The sequence below is a fragment of the Callithrix jacchus genome, chromosome 5 (genome assembly GCF_049354715.1).
Source record: "Callithrix jacchus isolate 240 chromosome 5, calJac240_pri, whole genome shotgun sequence".
Classification (NCBI taxonomy): domain Eukaryota; kingdom Metazoa; phylum Chordata; class Mammalia; order Primates; family Cebidae; genus Callithrix; species Callithrix jacchus.
This window is the reverse complement of record NC_133506.1, coordinates 119,254,896-119,273,861: the sequence shown is the minus strand read 5'-3', so window position 1 is coordinate 119,273,861 and position 18,966 is coordinate 119,254,896. Positions and strand designations below refer to the sequence as shown.

The window sequence follows — 18,966 nt, the reverse complement described above, 5'->3', positions numbered from 1 at the left end:
CCCCCCACACCCCGGCCTCACCCCGCACCTCCACTCCCCTCTCGCGATTTCTCCCTGTCAGGGGCCCAGGCTGGATCCCTGTGCGCCGCTTTTCACGGTCAGCGCCCCTGCGGCCAAGGGGAGCGGGGAGGACACGCTCGCCCTCCCAGATGCAGTTATTAATTTTAAGGGAGTGTCACTTGGAGTGAATGAAAATCGCCCGGACGCGTGGCTGAAGGCGTTTCGTCCCCCGCGGGAGCCCCGCGCCCTTTGGTCTAGGCCGGGCGTGGAGGCCCGCGGGCCACCTTTCACCCCAGTCCTCATTTCACCATTTTCCAGGATCCCGGGCTAGGGGTGGGCATCACAGGGTCAGTGAGGGGAACGCATATTTTGAGGGGAGGGGCTAAGTGCGGAAGGTAACAGAAGAGAACCCATCCTCTGGGGTCGGGGCGGCCGCGTGGGAAGGGAGAGGTCTCGTCCATGCTGGGGACCCGGCACCCGGTGGCGGGGAGCGGCAGTGCCAGCCTCCCCCTCCTCTTCCCCTCTCAGCCAGCATCCTGAAGGAATGAAGTCACGTGGGTGAGTAGTGGGCGGGACCTAGTCTTGTCTGGAGGAAAAAAGCCATTTTGTCTCCCCCCCCAACTCCGGTCCCTCCCCTCCCCCCACGGACCCTCCCCTCCCCTCTCTCCCTCCCACCCCAAGCCGCTTTCACTAACTCCTTTCTTACCGTAGGTTTCTCCCCTCCCGCCGCCGGGGCGAGCGACACGGCTGCGGCCCCCCTCCCCTCCCTTCCCTCCCTCCCTCCCATCCCCCCCTCCCCGAGACCCACCGGACCCCGAACACAGGTAAGCGGAGCGACTCCCCCTTCCTTTTCCTCTCCTGCCCGGTAACCCTCTGGGGATTGGGATGGGGGCCGGCCCTTCTCTGCAAGCCCCGGTGAGAGGGGGAGGCTCTGAGCCGATCCTGCCCTCTCACCCCCCGCGTCCCGCCAGCCCCCAGTCCAGCTCGCCCCGTACGCCTTTCTTTCTCCCTTTTTTCTGTCCCTTTTTCCCTTTCCTCTTCCAAGATGGCCGAAACGGGTTCCCCCTCTTAACGATTTGGCGTCTCCCTCGACCACCACCTCTTTGTGCAGCAGCCCCTGGGCAGACCCTGTTCCAAGGTAGCGAGGGGGAAGGTCCCGAGCAGCCGGGAGGGTTTGCGGGGTGCACGCTGGGTTGGGTCGCCGCTCCCCACGAGCCAAAGCCATCCCGGCTATGCCCGATCTGCCCCCTTTCCGTCTGGCCAGGGGTCGCTCCCCCGTGGGTACTGGGGCGTTGCGGACGCGCGGGGACTTGGGGCCAGCAGAAGGGGTTGTGCTTTGAGGCGGCCGCGAGGCCGGGGGAGGGCGCCCTTCGCCGCCGGGGTCCCGGTCCTCTCCAGCACCTCCCCCAGCCGGTCCCCGCTCCCCGTCCCGGCGCCGGCGCCCCGCCCCCTCCCTGAACCACCTCAGCAGAGCCTCCCTCCGGAACACCCCTCCTGGGGCCCCGCCGAAAGTTTGGCTCTAGGGAAGGTGGAAGCGGCCACCCGGTAACTGGGGTCCCTGATCCTTGGACCTGGGCTCCCGGGGAAGCTCGGGCTGAGGGGGTAGAATGGGGATGGAGGGAAATCTATCGCAGTATTTCCCATGGCCAGCGGATGCAAGGGGATCTGATGAAGTGGCCCCCTTTCCCCTTGGGTGCCCGGCCACCCCACCCTCCGCACACCCTCCTGCTGCTAGCTCTGAGGGCATGGGACCCCCGGGCAAGCAGACACCCCCTGCCTGTCCTGTTTCCACGGTGGTCCCGGCCATGCCCCTCGCCCTCCCCCACTGCCCCTGTCTGCCCGTAATCGCTCCTGTTGGCTTGAGGTGGGAGGAGGCGGCCTAGAGGCCGGTGAATTTACCAATGAATATTGTGGAAATGTTACCCAGCGCTTCCCCGAGGTCTTTGTCCCTCAGTGTCCCCCATGCTGCCTCAGTCTCCCCAGAGTGTGGTCTCCTGGTTGTCCCCTCCCCACTCTCTTCTGATGCCTCCTCCTCTGGGACCCCTGGCAGTTTCTGTTCCTGAAACCACCCTCACCACTCTGGTCTGAGGTATTATTACTTGGAGCATAAAGCCAGCTCTGTTGCAGCTTTTTGGTGGGAAGGTTTCCCCAGGGGCTCCCCTGGTTGGGGGGTGGGGGATTGAGGCTTTAGAACTGGCTTTGGAATGAAGCAGGAAACCGACCCCAGGATCCAGACCTTGTGTAGCTGGGTAGGGTTCAAGTTGAAGTCTTGGGGGTTGGGCAGGAAGGGGTACTCTCTGCTGTCCCTGGCCTTGCCTGGGAGATGTTGGTTGATGGAGCTGTTGCCATGGGAATGGAGAGCCTGGATTGGAAGAGGGTACAGCTTTGTGCGGGTCAGATGCCCACCGCAGCTCTCAGCCTCTGGTCCCTAGAGCAGACTTGGAAGCTGAACTGCCTTTGTTGCTGGAAGACTTATGTTTCATTTACCCTGGGTGGACCAGGGGCGTACAAAAGGTTAGTGTGTGTTTGCAGATCTGGTTCCAGGCAGGGATGTCAGGCCGTGTGCAGAGTGGATAGGGGCAGCTTCTGCATCTGGTAAGGTGGGCCTGGCTCTGGTCTGGCTGTGATTGTGTGTGTAGTGTCCTGTTGTGTCTATCTGGCCTTGTGTGGTGAGTGAGAGGTGGAGGGGGGTGTGTCTGGCTGTATGTGTGTGTATCTGGCAATTGTAAATTTTGGGGTTTGCCTTTGTTTGATCTTAGGGAGCTGAAAGGTGGGAGAGGGAGGGAGGGCTGAGTAAGCCCAGCTTCAGGAGGCTGAAGGCCCTTTTCAATGCATGGTGGGGACAGGGGAGTAGATCTTTGTGCCATTGTCCAGGATCGAGGAAAGTTGGGAGGTTCACAGTGTGCCTGGGCAGACCCTCATGGCCCCAAACACAAATACAAGAGGATTGCACAGTTGGACCCACGAAGCTGGGAGAGGAACAGAATTGGAGAACCCAGGGTCTGAGTCTTGATGCCGTGCTTCCCGGCATCCTGTTTCCCCGTGTGTACCATGGAAAGGGGAAAAGCGATTAACACTGCCTCCTCTTCCTTCGTCAAGGCAGGAGGCCATCCTGATGGTCATGTTTGGCTGGACTGACTCCCTCCCAGACGGTGGCCCACTGAGTGGTTTTCCCGCCACTCCAGGGAGCTACCCTCCCACCTGCTGGGATGGAGCCAGGCATTATTGCTTTACATGTGAGGAGCCTGGCTGGGTGCCAGGGTGTTAAAAGCACTGAGGTGGGAGTCAGGCAATTTCTTGTCACAGGACTGCCACAGCTTTGCTGTGTGAGCTTAAGACAAATCACTTCTCTCTGAGTGTGCTCATCTTTTTTTTTTTTTTGAGATGGAGTCTGGCTCTGTTGCCCAGGCTAGAGTGCAATGGTGCGATCTCAGCTCACTGCAACCTCCGCCTCCCTGGTTCAAGCGATGCTCCTGCCTCAGCCTCCCAATAGCTGGGACTACAGGCATGTGCCACCCTGCCCAGCTAGTTTTTTGTATATTTAGTAGAGATGGGGTTTCACCATGTTGGCCAGGATGGTCTCGATCTCCTGACCTCGTGATCCCCCTGCCTCTGCCTCCCAAAGTGCTGGGATTACAGGTGTGAGCCACTGCATTGGGTGACAAAGTGCTTTCTAAGATCTCTTTCACCTCTGCAGTTCTAGACATCTGGATGTGACCCTGAGTGACTTTCCCCAAGACATGGAGACTTTCTAGTGAGGGAGTGGGGCTGATTTCATTTGGAGGCAGGCAGAGCAGAGAGGGCTGCGGCATCAGAGGACACAGGGGTCTTGGGGCTGGAAGACCCACTGTTTCCACAGGGGACCATGAAGAAGTGAGAGACGCCTAAATTGCAGGGTGGCTTCCAGAAAGACACTGGTTAAAATAGAGAGATGGGGCCCAGCACAGTGGCTTACTCTACCTGCAATCCCAGCACTTTGGGAGGCTGAGGTGAGTGTATCACTTGAGGCCAGGAGTTCGAAACCAGCCTAGCCAACATGGTGAAACCGTGTCTCTACTAAAAAATATGAACGTTACCTGGGTGTGGTGGCATATGCCTGTAGTCCCAGCTATTCAGGAGGTTGAGGCAGGAGAATGGCTTGAATCCAGGAGGCGGAGGTTGCAGTGAGCAGAGATCACGCCACTTCACTCCAGCCTATGAGACAGAGTGAGACTCCAAAATAGATATATGGGGGTTGATTTCTTCGCGGGGGTCTTTAAGGATTGGGAAAGACAAGTGCTAGGCTTGAATGGCAAGGAGGGTTTGGGGTTGGATGCTGAGTGCTGAGCAGGTTCCCTTCCTGCCACAGTAGCTAGAGCCAGACCCGGGGCTCCAGGGCCCAGAACGTGGACCGCCCTTGCAAAGACAATGGCTGGGAGAATGGTGTTAGAGGTGGAGACAGTGCTCGAGTCACTGGGGGCACAGTTGGGACTGAAGTTTTAAAGTCCCCGAGCTCTACAGAGACCATTTCCAATGGCGCTGGGCCTCTCCCTTCTGTTTCTTGGAATCTGTGTCTCTCACTGTTTCTCCCTCGAGTTCTTCCCATCTCAGCCTCTTCAAAGTCATGACAACTGGATTGTCAGCCACCATCACCCCTTTTCCCTTGCCTTCCCAAAGCACACCAGCCAGTGCAGCGGGGAGGAACTGGATGTCAGGAATGCAGGGCCTGGCGCCTCCTGGGATGGGGAGCCTGGGAGAGGGTGCTCTAGTGAGACAGAGCTCCTGTTTACATTACTCTTGGCACCTGCTGGCGGGGCCCTGCAGGTAACCATGGCAATCAGGTGAGGAGCCAATCAGTGCTTCTCCCCACCCTCAGCCCCAGAGGTAACAGTCAGAACCCGTGGGGATGGGGTGGCAGGGAGCAGGGAGTGAGACAGGAGGCTTATTTTTTTTTTTTTTCCAAGACAAAGTCTTGCTCTGTCGCCCAGGCTGGAGTGCAGTGGGGTGATCTCAGCTCACTGCAACCTCTGCCTCCAAGGTTCAAGAGATTCTCCTGCCTCAGCCTCCTGAGTAGTTGGGATTACAGGTGCCCACCACCATGCATGGCTAATATTTTATTTTTAGTAGAGACGGGGTTTCACCATGTTGATCAGGCTAGTCTCAAACTCCTGACCTTGTAATCCACCCGCCTGGGCCTCACAAAGTGCTGATATTACAGGGGTGAGCCACCAAGCCTGGCTGGCAAGGGGAACTGGAGAAGGAACAGCGTTTCATTCAATCAGCACCACCTTGGGCCTCGTGTCTAGACAGAGGCCCAAGGGATAGGCTCGGGCTGAATTCTCAGAAATGTACAGGGAAGTGATTGGGTAAGGGGCACAGCCATTTGCAGTGTGGGGCTCCTGGCTGTGGGGTCCTTAATAGCAACTGTCGGCTGGGTGTGGTGGCTCACACCTGTAATCCCAACACTTTAGGAGGCCGAGACAGGCAGATCACTTGAGGCCAGGAATTCAAGATCAGCCTGGCTGACATGGCAAAACCCCATTTCTACTTAAAAAAAAAAAAATACAAAAATTAGCCAGGTGTGATGGCAGGTGCCTGTAATCCCAGCTACTCAGGAGGTTGAGGCACAAGAATCACTGGAACCCGGGAGGTGGAGGCTGCAGTGAGCTGAGATCACATCACTGCCCTCCAGCCTGGGCAACAGAGCAAGATTGTCTTTAAAAAAAAAAAAAAAAAAGAGCAAGTGTCTGTTTTGAAAACACAGCGGATGTGTGAATGAGGTGGCTCAGGGCAGTGTGAAGTGTGCAGAGCCTACGTGTTTATGTGTATGTGTGTGTACCGTGCATGTGTATAAGAGGGTGAGTGGGAGAGATGAGGGCATGCGATTTACCCAGCAATAGGGACCCCAGGTGTTATCAGAGCCCAGCGTGTTTGTTGGTGGCAGTGCATGCACACACACATAGATGCATCTGGACACACACGTGATGGACAGGCAGTCACAGGAAGTACTTTTGGAGGCCCAGACGGCACGTACACACGATGGATATTACACACGCTCAGAGAGACAGCTACTTGGATTATTCTCTCCTCTGGATGGTTGTAATAATATTTGGGCATCTTGCCAGAGACAGGGTTACTATGGAAACGACCAAACAGTGGAGTAGCCAGCAGCCTTCTGCGTAATTGCAAAAGGGGGACCCATGCAGGGAGGGCTGGCCGAGGCCACCGTGTGTGGGGTGGGAACCCCTTTCCCTTCTCAGATCCTGGGGGCCGCCGCCTCTCCGCCCTGTCTCTGGGCTTGCTGTGGGACTGGCTTGTTCCCCTGTCTGCCCTGCAACTTGCTGTCTCTCCCACATGTGGCCTTTGTGTCTCTGCATCTCTTTCAGTCTCTGGCTAGGTTCCCTGAGACTCTGTTGGCTGTCTGGGTCCTGGCCAGACTCATCCTGGGGTCTCTATAGAAACTGCTGATCCCGGCTGTGAATTTCTTGTCCTAGAAAACCCAGTGTGGTGGCTTTAGAAGTCTTTCTGGAAAGGACAGAAGGGTGTGAGTATGTTGTAAAGGAGCTGTTGGGGCTTGGCCACCCTCCCAAGCCCCACCCCTGGGCTTTTAGTCTGGGAAAGAGAAGGGAGGGGCTGTCCCTTCCAGGTGCAGGTTTGATTTCTTTTACCAAGAAGGAAGCACAGCGGCCAATCCAAAGCTGGACTTTGACCTCTTCAGACCCTGCCCCGCCTGGCTGGTGTCCCGGCGGGCTGGGGACAGACACTTTCTGCCCAGCTTTGGCAGGCATCTGTGAGAGCCTGTGGTTTGTCACTGGACAGCCTGTGAACAGGTGGCAGAGGCTTCACTGGGGCTGGAGACAGTGGGAGGGTAACAGGGACCACGTGGGGAGAATTCCTGCGGGTGCATGAAAGCAGCTGGGGTTTGGGGAGGGAGTCCTGGACCACGTGTGTGCTGTGGGCAGGCAGCACTCACACAGGGGCTCTCCATCAGGGGCAGTGGGAGGGACTCCTGTGACAGGGGTGTAGCCTTTTTGCCTAAACTCTTTGAGTCCAGGGCTAGGGCTGGAGCTGCACATTCCCAGCTTCGGGCATGTTCCCTGCCTGAGTCCCAGGCCTGGAAACCAAATGGTTAGTGTATGATGGATGTCCTAGGGGCAGCCTAGGTCTGGCAGACTTAGGAGGGAGGTACCCCAAGGCCTAGGCTGGATGCAGAGCCGGAAGCACAAGTGACGGCTGTGGCCTTCTAACCAAGGGTGGTAGCCTGTGTGCCCTTGGTGTTTCCAGGGAAGCCTGGAGGAGTGAATGGATGGAGCAGAAAGGAGGGTGGGATGTAGTGGAAAGAGCAGGTCTGAGGCCCTGCACGGATGGAGGGTTGAGGGAGTGAGGATCGCTTATTTATTCTCTTCTATTCCTTGAAGTTCAGGCAGTGGCTTCTTTATCTAAATTTCCTCCTAGTACCTAGTATGCTTTAAATGTGGACCGAGTCCGTGACTGTGGATTGGGATTGGGGAGTTTCGTTTTGTTTTCCTTTTTTAGACAGAGCCTTGCTCTATTGCCCAGGCTTGAGTGCGGCGGCATAATCCCAGCTCACTGCAGCTTCAGCCTCCCAGGCTCAAGGGATCACTTGAGCCAGCAGGTTTCTCCTGCCACAGCCTCCTGAAATGCCAGGATTATAGACATGATCCACTGCACCCAGCCTGGGATTGGAGAGAGGTTTTTCTGGGTTTTTTTTGGTTTTTGAGAGAGTTTTGCTGTTTCTCGTTGCCCAGGCTGGAGTGCAGTGGTGCAATCTTGGCTCACCACACCTCTGCCTCCCAGGTTCAAGCAATTCTCCTGCCTCAGCCTCCCGAGCAGCTGGGATTACAAGCATGCACCACCATGCCTGGCTGATATTTTGTGTTTTTAGTAGAGATGGGGTTTCTCCATGCTGGTCAGGCTGGTCTCAAACTCTGGACCCCAGGTGATCTCCCACCTTGGCCTCCCAAAGTGTCGAGATTACAGGCATTAGCCGCTGCACCTGGCTGATTGGAGAGTTTTTTTTTTTTTTTTTTTTTGAGACGGAGTTTTGCTGTTGTTACCCAGACTGGAGTGCAATGGCACGATCTTGGCTCACCGCAACCTCTGCCTCCTGGGTTCAAGCAATTCTCCTGTCTCAGCCTCCGGAGTAGCTGGGACTACAGGCGCGCACCATCATGCCCAGCTAATTTTTGTATTTTTAGTAGGGACGGGGTTTCACCTTGTTGATCAGGCTGGTCTCGATCTCTTGACCTCGTGATCCACCTACCTCGGCCTCCCAAAGTGCTGGGATTATAGGTGTGAGCCACCGCGCCCCGCCTGAATTTTTTTTTTTTTTTTTTTTTTTTTAGACAGAGTCCTGTTCTGTCACCAGGTGCCAGGCTGGAGTGCAGCGCACGATCTCAGCTCATTGCAACCTCTGCTTCCCAGGTTCAAGCGATTCTCCTGCCTCAGTCTGGTACTAGCTGGGACTACAGGCACGAGCCACCGTGCCCAGCTAATTTTTGTATTTTTAGTAGTGACGGGGTTTCACCATGTTGGCCAGGATGGTCTCCATCTCTTGACCTCATGATCCACCCACCTCGGCTTCCCACAGTGCTGGGATTACAGGCGTGAGCCACTGCACCCGGCCTGGAGAGTTTTAAAAATCTTCTTCTCTCCTATTTTCCTGCCTCGTTATATTCTCTGGGGAGTTGGGCAGTACGTACTGTGGCCTAACTTCAGTCTTTCCTCCTGCTCCTCAGAGAGAGCTGACCTTGTTGCTCAAGGCTGTGTGAATCTCCAGAGCCCGGAACCTAATAAACACTCATAAGGGGCCAGAAAAAACCAGCCAAATGTACGGCCCCAGCCCACCCTGAAGGCAGAGAAGGGCCTTGGGTTCAGGGAGAGATGGGCTGGAAGGTGTGGATGACGCGTGGGAGGGGCTGCCAACACTCTGAGTTTCTGATCCCACTTCCGTTTCCCAGGGCAACGCTCCCCAGTCCCCCCACCCCCAACCCCGGAATCATGCATCGGACTACACGGATCAAAATCACAGAGCTGAATCCCCACCTCATGTGTGCCCTCTGCGGGGGATACTTCATTGACGCCACCACTATTGTGGAGTGCCTGCATTCCTGTGAGTTGGCGGGAGGGGAGCTGCTCAGGGTGGGCACGGCCTGAGGAAAGAGCTTGCCCTGAAGAGCAAACGTGTCCAGGTGTCTGCCAGGAATCCTCAGGTCACAGGGGCCTACCTGGCAGGGGTGACCAGGTGCAGGGTGTCAGCTCAGTTCATTGCCTCTGAAATCTCAGTTCTTTCTTGAAATGCTGAAATTTTATGCAGACACCCCATCTGCACTGGGGGCTTGGCAGCAAGCGGGTGAGACCCAGAGGCACCTCTAACAGGCTGGCTCTTGACTTCTCCTCCATTGGGGGGCTGGGAACTCGGGCTGCTCTTCTGCATTTTACATGACACTGGCCTGTCCAGCTTCTCTCCACGATGCCCAGGGATAGGCGCTGCATGTGCAAAATACAAATTGCCACATTGGGCCTCAGAGCAGGGACAGGTGGAGGAGAAAGGATAGCTGGGTCAGAGCAGAGGGCAGGGAAGCTGGTCCTGGGGTCAGAAGGCGGCTCTGACTCTCCTCTCTGTCTCCACAACCCCAAGTCTGCAAAACCTGCATCGTGCGCTACCTGGAGACCAACAAATACTGCCCCATGTGTGATGTGCAGGTGCATAAGACCCGGCCGCTGCTGAGCATCAGGTGGGCATGGCTGGCACCTCCTGCCCACGCGACCCCCTGGGTCAACCTCCCCCATCCCTTCTGCCCTCCATACTTCCTTCATCAAGGCAGCAGGTGTGGGAAAAGCACGAGGCGTGGACCTGGGCCACTTCCTTCCCTTGGGGTCACATCTGGCTTGTCACAGGCTGACATACCAGAGTGGCAAAGACCAGACCCACAGGGACCCCAGTGCCTGGGCGCCGGGTCTCAGGAAGGGGGTGGGAAGAGGGGTCCCAGGCCGGGAGAGCAGGGTGAGATCAGAGGAGTTCTCTGGAGAGCATGTGGCTGATAAGCCCTGTCTGTTTGTCCCCAGGTCTGACAAAACCCTCCAAGACATTGTCTACAAATTGGTCCCTGGGCTTTTTAAAGGTATCTGCACACCATTCCTCCTCCCGCCCACCGACCCCATTTCCCAACCCATGGCCCTGTCCTCATCCTGCTGCCTTCTTCCAGATGAGATGAAACGGCGGCGGGACTTCTATGCGGCGTACCCCCTGACGGAGGGTGAGTGTGCTCGCATCCATCTGTGTGTGCACGGGCGTGCCTGGGACCACGCAGGTGTGCAGTGCTACCACCACTCACCCTCTGACCTCCTCCACGCCTGCCTCCCCTGGTGGCCGGGCTCACCTGGCTGAGTTCATGATCCCTGTGTCCTTGGCGGGCTCCCTTCCTCCATCCTCCGCCTACCTGAGATTTCTGTCCTTCTGCAGTCCCCAACGGCTCCAACGAGGACCGAGGCGAGGTCTTGGAACAGGAGAAGGGGGCTCTGAGCGATGATGAGATTGTCAGCCTCTCCATTGAGTTCTACGAAGGGGCCAGGCAAGTCTGGCCCAGGCTGACCCCTTTTGGGCTCCTAGGCTGGGTTACCCCTTCTCCCACCTGGGGGCCTCTGGATGGGCGCATTGAGGGATCCTCCTCCTGGGTCTTCCTAGCTTTGTTCTTTCTCTGCCCCCAGGGAGCGGGATGAGAAGAAGGGCCCTCTAGAGAATGGGGATGGGGACAAAGAGAAAGTGAGTACTGGGGTCTGCCCAGGACTGGAATGTGGGCTGGGAGGGCGTGGCCTGGGCTGGACCCCATACCATGAGTGCCTGTGTCCCAGCAGACAGGGGTGCGCTTCCTTCGGTGCCCGGCAGCCATGACCGTCATGCACCTTGCCAAGTTTCTCCGCAACAAGATGGATGTTCCCAGCAAGTACAAGGTGGGTCCCTGGGCCTTTCAAAAAATGAATGTCGTGTATGGGTGTGTCTGACAGTCTGTGCACCCCAGGTGTTGTTCAGGGCTGGCTTAGGTGTCATCCAGGGCTCGCCTGGCTAACTGAGCCCACGTGTTAATAGAAGGGTGGTTCTAAGGGTTTAAAAAAGCAACCTTAAAAAAAAAAAAATAGAAGGGTGGTTGAAACCGAGATTAGGGTGGGGGCAGCCTCCGTGTGCAGTGGTGCATGGGACCAAGGTGGCATGTATGTGTACGTGCTTGCACACTGGAACTTCGACAGGGGTGAGTGTGGAACACGGGGCCTCGTCTGGGGCCAGTTGCCTGGGGGAAGGCTAGTCTGAATTCCAGTGGAGCTCTAGAACATGGCTTTTCAAGCTTGAATGTCTGTGTGTACCCTGGAGATCTTGTTAAAATGCAGATTCTGATTCAGTAGATTCCATATTTCTTTTCCTTTTTAGTAGATTCCACTTTTCTTTTCTTTTTTTTCTTTTTCTTGCTGTGTCATCAGGCTGGAGTGCAGTAGAGTAATCTTGGCTCACTGCAACCTCCGCCTCCCGGGTTCTAGCGATTCTCCTGCCTCAGCCTCCTGAGAAGCTGGGATTGGAGATGTGCAACACCACACTTAGCTAATTTGTGTATTTTTAGTAGAGACAGGGTTTCACCATTTGACCAGGCTGGTCTCGAATTCCAAACCTCAGGTGATTCGCCCGTCTTAGCTTCCCAAAGTGCTGGGATTACAGGTGTGAGCCACCACTCCCAGCCCTAGATACCATATTTCTTTTTTCTTTTTTTTTCCAGATGGAATCTTGATCTGTTGCCTAGGCAGGAGTTTTGCAATATCTACTCACTACAACCCCTGCCTCTCATATTCAGGCGATTCTCATGCCTCAGCTGCCCGAGTAGCTGGGATCACAAGCATGCACCACCATGCCCAGCTAATTTTTGTATTTTTAGTAGAGATGGGGTTTTTTTGGCCAGGCTGGTCTCGAACTCCTGACCTCAGGTGATCCACCCACCTTAGCCTTCCAAAGTGCTGGGATTACAGGTGTGAGCCATTGCGCCCAGCCTAGATTCCATATTTCTTTCTTTCTTTTTTGAGACAGTGTCTTGCTCTGCCACCCAGGCTGGAATGCAGTGGTGTTGTATCTTGGCTGACTGCAAACCTCCAGCTCCCAAGTTCAAGCAGTTCTTGTGCCTCAGCCTCCAGAGTAGCTGGGATTACAGGCATGCGCCACCACACCAGGCTGATTTTTATATTTTCAGTAGAGACGAGGTTTCACCATGTTGGCCAGGCTGGTCTCAAACTCCTGACCTCAGGCGATCCACCCCCCTTGGCCTCCCAAAGCTTTGGGAGTACAGGCGTGAGCCACTGTACCCAGCCAGGCATTGGTGTGTGTTTTTCTTTTTTTTTTTTTCTTTTTGAGATGAAGTTTTACTCTTGTTGCCCAGGCTGCAGAGTGCAATGGTACAATCTCGGCTCGTCGTAACATCGCCTTCTGGGTTCAAATGATTCTCCTGCCTCAGCTTCCCGAGTAGCTGGGATTACAGGCATGCACCACCATGACTAATTTTTTTTTTTTTTTTTTTTTTTAGTAGAGACAAGGTTTCTCCATGTTGGTCAGGCTGGTCTCGAACTCCCGACCTTAGGTGATCCTCCCACCTTGGCCTCCCAAAGTGCATTACAGGCATGAGCCACTGTGTCTGGCTGCATTGGTGTTTTTAAAAGCTTCCTGGGTGGTTCCATTTTGTAGCTGGGGGTGAGAGGCAGAGTTCCAGAAGATCCCCCTGAGCCCTTTCAACTCCTTGGGAGACCTGCTAGAGATAGGAGACCCAGACAGCTGTGTGCATGGTGGGGCCAGGCTGCTACCAAGAAGGAAATGGTCTCTGGACCCCTTCCTGCCTGGTGGTCAGGAGTTACGTTGGAACAGCTCCGACAGGGAAGTCAGATCCACAGTGAAACCCCCAAGGAATGAAGGACCATCTGCAAATCCACCCTTCCCATGGCCTCAACTCCCAGTCCCCACATTTCCAGCCTGGAGCCCTGAGCCTGGCCAGGGTCATGGTGTCCTCCACTTCCCTCCTCCAGGTGGAAGTTCTATATGAGGACGAGCCGCTGAAGGAATACTACACCCTCATGGACATCGCCTACATCTACCCCTGGCGGCGGGTGAGCCAGCGGGTGGGCAGGCAGGGAACAGAACCCCGCGGGGTCTGGCCTTGGTCTGCGGCCACATGGGCTGCCCTCCTCTTAACCAGAGACAGTCCATCCCTTGTCCCATGAGCTGCGCGTCCAGGGTGGCTTGCCACAGCAGGTCAGCCTCAGGGCCGTCTCTTGTGATGAGTTTCCACTCAGGAGACAAGACTCCTTGGGCAGATGGTGTCCCCTGATTTAGGGGCATAAATAGGTGCTGGTGGCTGCCACATTTTGGCCTCCCTCTCTCCTCTCTTCCTCTCTGACCAAGTCTCTCCTCTTAGACCTTTTGCCGCTCTGGGTTGTGCCCTGTGTCCTTGTCTCTCTCCTGAGGTCCTGTCCTGTCCCTTTTTTCTTGTTTGGACACTGGGGTGGAGCTGGTGGCCTTCTAGTTGGCCTCTCCTGACACCGTCCCCTTCCCTGTCTCTTTCCTCCTCCCTCTTCCCACAGAACGGGCCTCTCCCCCTCAAGTACCGTGTCCAGCCGGCCTGCAAGCGGCTCACCCTAGCCACGGTGCCCACCCCTTCCGAGGGCACCAACACCAGCGGGGCGTCCGAGTGTGAGTCAGTCAGCGACAAGGCTCCCAGTCCTGCCACCCTACCAGCCACCTCCTCCTCCCTGCCCAGCCCAGCCACCCCATCCCATGGCTCTCCCAGCTCCCATGGGCCTCCAGCCACCCACCCTACCTCCCCCACTCCCCCTTCTGCAGCCAGTGGGGCCACCACAGCTGCCAACGGGGGTACCTCGAACTGCCTGCAGACACCATCCTCCACCAGCAGGGGGCGCAAGATGACTGTCAACGGCGCTCCCGTGCCCCCCTTAACTTGAGGCCAGGGACCCTCTCTCCCTCCTTCCAGCCAAGCCTCTCCACTCCCTCCACTTTTTCTGGGCCCTTTTTTCCACCTCTTCTACTTTCCACAGCTCCTCCCACCTTGGGGGTGGGGGACGGGTTTTATAAATAAATCTATATATATATGTACATAGGAAAAACCAAATATACATACTTATTTTCTATGGACCAACCAGATTAATTTAAATGCCACAGGAAACAAACTTTATGTGTGTGTGTGTATGTGTGGGGAACGTTGTTCATTTTTTGGGGGGTCTTGTGTAATTTGCTCTGCTCTTCTTGGGGGGGGTGCCTAGAGATGAACTGGACAGGCCACTGGAGGTTCAGTCAAGCTCTGTGCTGTCCTCGCTGTTCCCAAGGCAGATGGGGTGTTGGGGGCCCCTTCAGCCCCAAAGTCCTAGGCACAATTCTGACTGTCTATAGGAGCCAGTTAGAACTGTTCCTCTCCCCCCGTTTCTTGCCCCATCTTGGCTGCTGTCCTGCCTCTGACCAGTGGCCGCCCCCACATTGTCGAATGTCCAGAAATTGCTAAGAACAGTGCCTTTTACAAACGCAGTTTATCCCTGGGTCTGAGGAGCAAGTATGGGGTGGGGGTGGCACCTCCCTCACCTCCTCCTCTTGCAGTGGAAACTTTGTGCAAAGAATAGATAGTTCTGCCTCTTTTTTTTTTTCTCTCCTGTGTGTGTGGCCTTTGCATCATTTATCTTGTGGAAAAGAAGATTCAGGCCTCGAGAGGTCTCAGCCCTGGAATTCCACTGTGGCGTTAGCATTGTGAAGTGCTTCACCCCCACCACCCCTGCCCGCACCCGGGACCCCTCACTAGCAGGACTGGTGGTGGAGTGTCACTCGGGGCATAGAGCGGAGGCGGGGGTGGGTTAACCCCACACAAGCACAGACCCCAGACTTTGCCAAAGGCACACAGCCCTCCAGTGGCCCCTCCACCCCCAGCTGAGGCCCCGGTCACCTGGTCAGGACAGAGCAACTGCGTCTAAAAGCACAAGAAAACAGAAACCTGTAAGCTCTGGCCCCACCCCAGCCCCAGAGGGCAGCGGACCACTGCCTAGGGACAGAGCCGGCAGGTCCTGCCCACTGAGAGTTCCTCAAGTGTGCATAGATCTGGGAGGCAGCAGGAGTCAGGACTTGAGATTCCATCCCAGCCTAGGTGTGTGGGGTTGGAAGCCCCAGTGGGCTTGACTGTGTTTGCGCCTTGTCCTGTGTCTGAGGTCCTGTGACTGTGCCCTCCTCTGCCCTGGGGCATCTGTATCTCTTGGCTTTGTAATAAATGCTGCATACTTTCTGGAGCCTGTAGTTATTTGGGGTAGAGGGAAGACGGGAAAGGTGCCTTGTCTCTGGGTTCAGCCTGGCTTGGGGACCCCATATGGAATGAATGAACTGCCCTCTCCTGTGGCTGCTCAGGTGCCCCCAGCCACACACAGGTTAAAATCTGGAGCAGGAGGCAGCACGTGAGCCTCATACCAGTGACCACAGGACCAATCTGGTTGGGCAGGCTTCTTTATACCGTCTTCTCTGTCAGCAAACATTGACCCAGGGCACACTCCCGCCAACCCCAGACTGGAGACCTTCACGTTATAAGGAACAATTCTTCCTTCGTGAGCCAGACATTGGTACCAGGTCTTGGGTTCAGCACCTGTTTTCTTCCCCACAGAAGGGGTGCCTGTCACAGGCCTGGAGCCGAGCCCACCTGTGACTAGACAGCCCCTTCAGAGTGGGGAGCCCACCTCTGCCTTCTGCACACGCTCACTCCTGTGGGTGCCATCGCAGTACGGGGGCCTCTGGGTGGCCTTGCAGGTACAGAGTGCCATAGTACGCGTCTCTTGGGCCTTGAACTTGAGTGGAGATAGGCCAGTGCGTTGGAAGAAGTGGGAGCCGTCACAGAAGGGCTGGTGGGTGAAAGATGGGAGTCGAAGACCTGACCTCACCTGCTGGGGCAGGTTGGGGCAGGCTTTGGGAGCTCAGGGGGAGTGGGGACAGTGGTTAGGGTACAGGCTCCGGAGCGAGACTGCCGGGACTCGCTGAGTGACCTCTGTTCTGTAATGTGGGGTGATAGAAGCTGAGTTGGATGAGGAAATAAAATAATGATCATGGTGCACTTTGCCTGTAGTAAGTGTCTGGTAAGTATGTACAGTGTTTATAGCATTAGTATCTGAGGCAACCAGAGGGCCAAGACATTAATAGGTGTTGGGGGGGGGGTGTGTGTGTGTGAATGGCTCTGAGTCTCCTTGTTGGCTCCATGGAACAACTGGGCATGTGACAGGGAGTAAAGGTTACAGGGAGGAGGGGATGCCCCGTAGCTAACTGGCTGCCTGGCACCGGAGTGCCCTCCCCATCCCAGAAGCCGCTCAGGCAGAGACTGGGTAATGGAAACAGGCCCAGAGAGATGACATGCCTTACTAGTTAGAGGCAGAACTGGTGGTGCCAACGCTTTTTTTTTTTTTTTCTGAAAGGGTCTTGCTCTGTTGCCCAGGCTGGAGTGCAGTGGTGCAAACACAGCTCACTGTAGCCTCAACCTTCCGGGCTCAAGCAGTCCTCCTTTCTTAGCCTCCATTGTGGCTGGGAACACAGGTGCACTGCCATGCTATTTTTTGGTGGGGGTAGAGGCATTTGTAGAAATGAAGTCTCAACTTTGTTGTCCAGGCTGTTCTTGAACTCCTGGGCTGGAAAGATCCTCCTGCCTTGGCTTCCCTAAGTGCTGGGATAACAGGTGTGGGCCACCTTGCCTAGCTGAACCAAGGCCTATTGACATTGGAGTCGGGGTGGGATGGGAGGAGAGGTGAGAGAAGTGTGCAAACAGAAAGCAGAAGCTTGTCTTAGAGGGCTTGAGGCAGAGGTGTGTAGACCTAAGTGGGACCCAGGACCCTGGGCTGCTGACACCATGCCACATAGCTTGAAGGAACACAGGTCTGAGCTCTCTCAGGAAGGAAAGGGGCCAGGGAGGCGAACAATATGGGTCGGTTCCTGCTGAGACGAAAGGCTCCTGGGAAGAAGGGGAAGCAGGTGGGGACAGGCAACGAAGCTTAGAAGACAGCAAGCTGTGACAGGCGGCCAGGAAGTCCCATAAACTGAGAAGGATGAGTTTTCTGGAAGAAGAGCGGAGAGGGGCACGGGGGAAGGCTGGAAGGCTTTAGAGGCAGGAGAACCTGGGCAGAATCCCTTCCCAATGTCAGGGTTCAAGGCCTGGGAACCTATGGCCCAGATGCTTCCTGGAAGAACGAAGGAGACGGGAGACAGCCTCGTGGGCTCCGCCATGCAGTGCACCTCTGAGAAGCAAACAGCCCCCAGAAGAGCCCACCGGAAGCCCGGCTGCACCCGGCTGGCTGTTGGACCAAGTGTCTCTCTGGCTTCATTGCAAGGGGTAGATGCAGTGAGCTTAAGGCTGCTGGGGGCACTGGCCTTTTATCCCCAAGCCCCCTCGGTGTCCCTCAGACACTCGTGGGAAGAATAAGACCGTCCTGGGTGGGAACGCCCAGCCAGGAGTATTAGTAGGAAGGCAGGCAGGGGTCTCACCTGCTTCTTGCTGCGGCCACACACACACCATCTGTAGGTTTTCCCTGCCACCAGCTCCACCTTGATGGGTGTCTTCAGGGCCACCACGGACCTGGCTGGGGTTCTGGGGAACCACCGGGCCTGTGGCCAGGGAAGATCAGGGGCTCAGGGTTAGCTCAAGCCCTGGAAGCATCTTCCTGCCTGCGACCCTTCCCGGTTTCCCACTGGCCTTTGTGGGCGGCAGGTTTCCTTCACCGGAGGCTGATATGACTCCACTCAGCAAGACCTTTCCCCAGGACACCATGAGGACCGTGAGCTTTGGATTGGGAAGTGATTTCAAAGCCAGGTTTCAGGCACTCAGGTTTCAAGGTCCAGCTGCCTGCCCTCAAACTCTGGTGCCCACCTGGTGCTAGGGTGGGCAGGGATCCTGTCAGCCTATGGCAGGGCCACCCACACTGGGGCTTGGTTCATCAGGTGCTGCTATCCTCAGCACAGAAGATTGGCGCCCCGCTCCGTGCCCTGTGCTCCACCCCACCTCCCCGAGAGCCACTGGCTAACTCCAGGTGCCTGGAGTTTGGAGGAATAGGGCTGTACCCTTCCTAGCTCTATTCCTTGGTCTCTGCCTTTAGATCTCTATGCCTGGAGGTCTTGTGCGAGGAGGAGGGGAGGCTGGGGGTACTTACCAGCCAGGAAGAGACGTCCCGCCGCGTGTTCAGGTCCTGCAAGGTACGCAAGCATCAGGAGACAGTGGTTTGGAAACAGAAAAATAAAATGAGTGGAAAGGGAAGGAGGCGGGAGGCCATCTAGGAGGGAGGTGACCGGGCTAAAGGGGCTAGGGAGAAACAAGAGGGTAAGAAAAAGGGGTCGCAAGAGAAGGTGCTTGCTGGGGAGGTTCTGGCAGCCACTGGCGCTCGGGAAAAGCCTGTGAGCTGAGGCCAGCCAGGCACCGGCGGGGCAGGCTGGGGGCTCGGGGGCGCTCGGCCGGGGTCGGAGCCGGAGTGCGGACTGGCAGGGGCCCGGGTGGAGGCCTGGGTGGAGTTCGGGGCGGGGGCGGGGATGCTCACCCGGGCGCCGCGCGCAGCGCACCGCAGGATCGCCCCCACGCCACGCATAGCTGGCTCCAGCGCCGAGCCCGCCCGCCGGCTTCGCCCACGCCGGGTCACCTCCCCGCCCCCTGTCCCCGTCCAGTCAGGCTGCGTAATACGCCACGGGGTTCTGCGAGGGCGGAGGCCAGGGGCCCGCGGGTCCGGAAGCCGGGGCGTGAGCGGTCGGTCCCAGCGCCCCCTGCCGGGCGGGCCTGGCCGCGGAACGCCAAGGGCGCAGCCTTGGCGCCTGGGCCACCCCTCGAGCGCGCAGGACCTTCCCGGGAGCTGCTATCCCCGGCCGAGTTTCGGTCGCGCTTCTGGGAGCGAGCACGCGGGCGTGGCGTCACCTCGGGTCGGGGCCCACGGACT

The 18,966-nt window shown here is 56.8% G+C and overlaps 2 protein-coding genes across 8 annotated transcripts; one reads left to right on the top strand and one right to left on the bottom strand.

The window, feature by feature from the left end:
• Window positions 1-43: 43 nt before the first annotated feature.
• On the top strand, window positions 44-15,305 carry PCGF2 (polycomb group ring finger 2). Of its 7 annotated transcripts, none has more exons than XM_017972711.5 (11): window positions 44-558; window positions 712-824; window positions 8,961-9,112; window positions 9,641-9,737; window positions 10,069-10,124; window positions 10,209-10,259; window positions 10,466-10,574; window positions 10,711-10,765; window positions 10,858-10,953; window positions 13,054-13,134; window positions 13,609-15,305. In XM_017972711.5, exons 3-11 carry the CDS (start codon window positions 9,001-9,003, stop codon window positions 13,984-13,986), a joined length of 1,035 nt encoding a protein of 344 aa, XP_017828200.4. In that variant the 5' UTR covers window positions 44-558; window positions 712-824; window positions 8,961-9,000; the 3' UTR covers window positions 13,987-15,305. The 7 variants fall into 7 exon arrangements, with proteins under 7 accessions (XP_017828200.4, XP_008995723.1, XP_008995724.1 ...); XM_008997475.6 differs by having other exon boundaries at window positions 10,855-10,953; XM_008997476.5 differs by lacking the exon at window positions 44-558 and adding an exon at window positions 1,046-1,138 and having other exon boundaries at window positions 684-824.
• A 200-nt stretch (window positions 15,306-15,505) lies between these two features.
• CISD3 (CDGSH iron sulfur domain 3) lies at window positions 15,506-18,688 on the bottom strand. The gene is made up of 4 exons (XM_003733015.6): window positions 18,577-18,688; window positions 18,196-18,231; window positions 17,534-17,653; window positions 15,506-15,909 (listed from the first exon to the last, which is right to left on the bottom strand). Exons 1-4 carry the CDS (start codon window positions 18,622-18,624, stop codon window positions 15,730-15,732), a joined length of 384 nt encoding a protein of 127 aa, XP_003733063.1. The 5' UTR covers window positions 18,625-18,688; the 3' UTR covers window positions 15,506-15,729.
• Between the last annotated feature and the right edge of the window lie 278 nt (window positions 18,689-18,966).

What these genes read in the sequence shown, in the direction of transcription:
- PCGF2 (XM_008997475.6), top strand. Translation starts at nt 9,001, where the DNA reads ATGCATCGGACTACACGGATCAAAATCACAGAGCTGAATCCCCACCTC. An exon ending in CGGCCGCTGCTGAGCATCAG is followed by an intron (nt 9,738 to 10,068) that starts GTGGGCATGGCT and finishes GTTTGTCCCCAG; the next exon opens with GTCTGACAAAACCCTCCAAG. An exon ending in GGGATGGGGACAAAGAGAAA is followed by an intron (nt 10,766 to 10,854) that starts GTGAGTACTGGG and finishes CCTGTGTCCCAG; the next exon opens with CAGACAGGGGTGCGCTTCCT.
- CISD3 (XM_003733015.6), bottom strand. Translation starts at nt 18,624, where the DNA reads ATGCGTGGCGTGGGGGCGATCCTGCGGTGCGCTGCGCGCGGCGCCCGG. An exon ending in GGGACGTCTCTTCCTGGCTG is followed by an intron (nt 17,654 to 18,195) that starts GTAAGTACCCCC and finishes CCCTGGCCACAG; the next exon opens with GCCCGGTGGTTCCCCAGAAC. An exon ending in GTGGCCGCAGCAAGAAGCAG is followed by an intron (nt 15,910 to 17,533) that starts GTGAGACCCCTG and finishes TTCACCCACCAG; the next exon opens with CCCTTCTGTGACGGCTCCCA.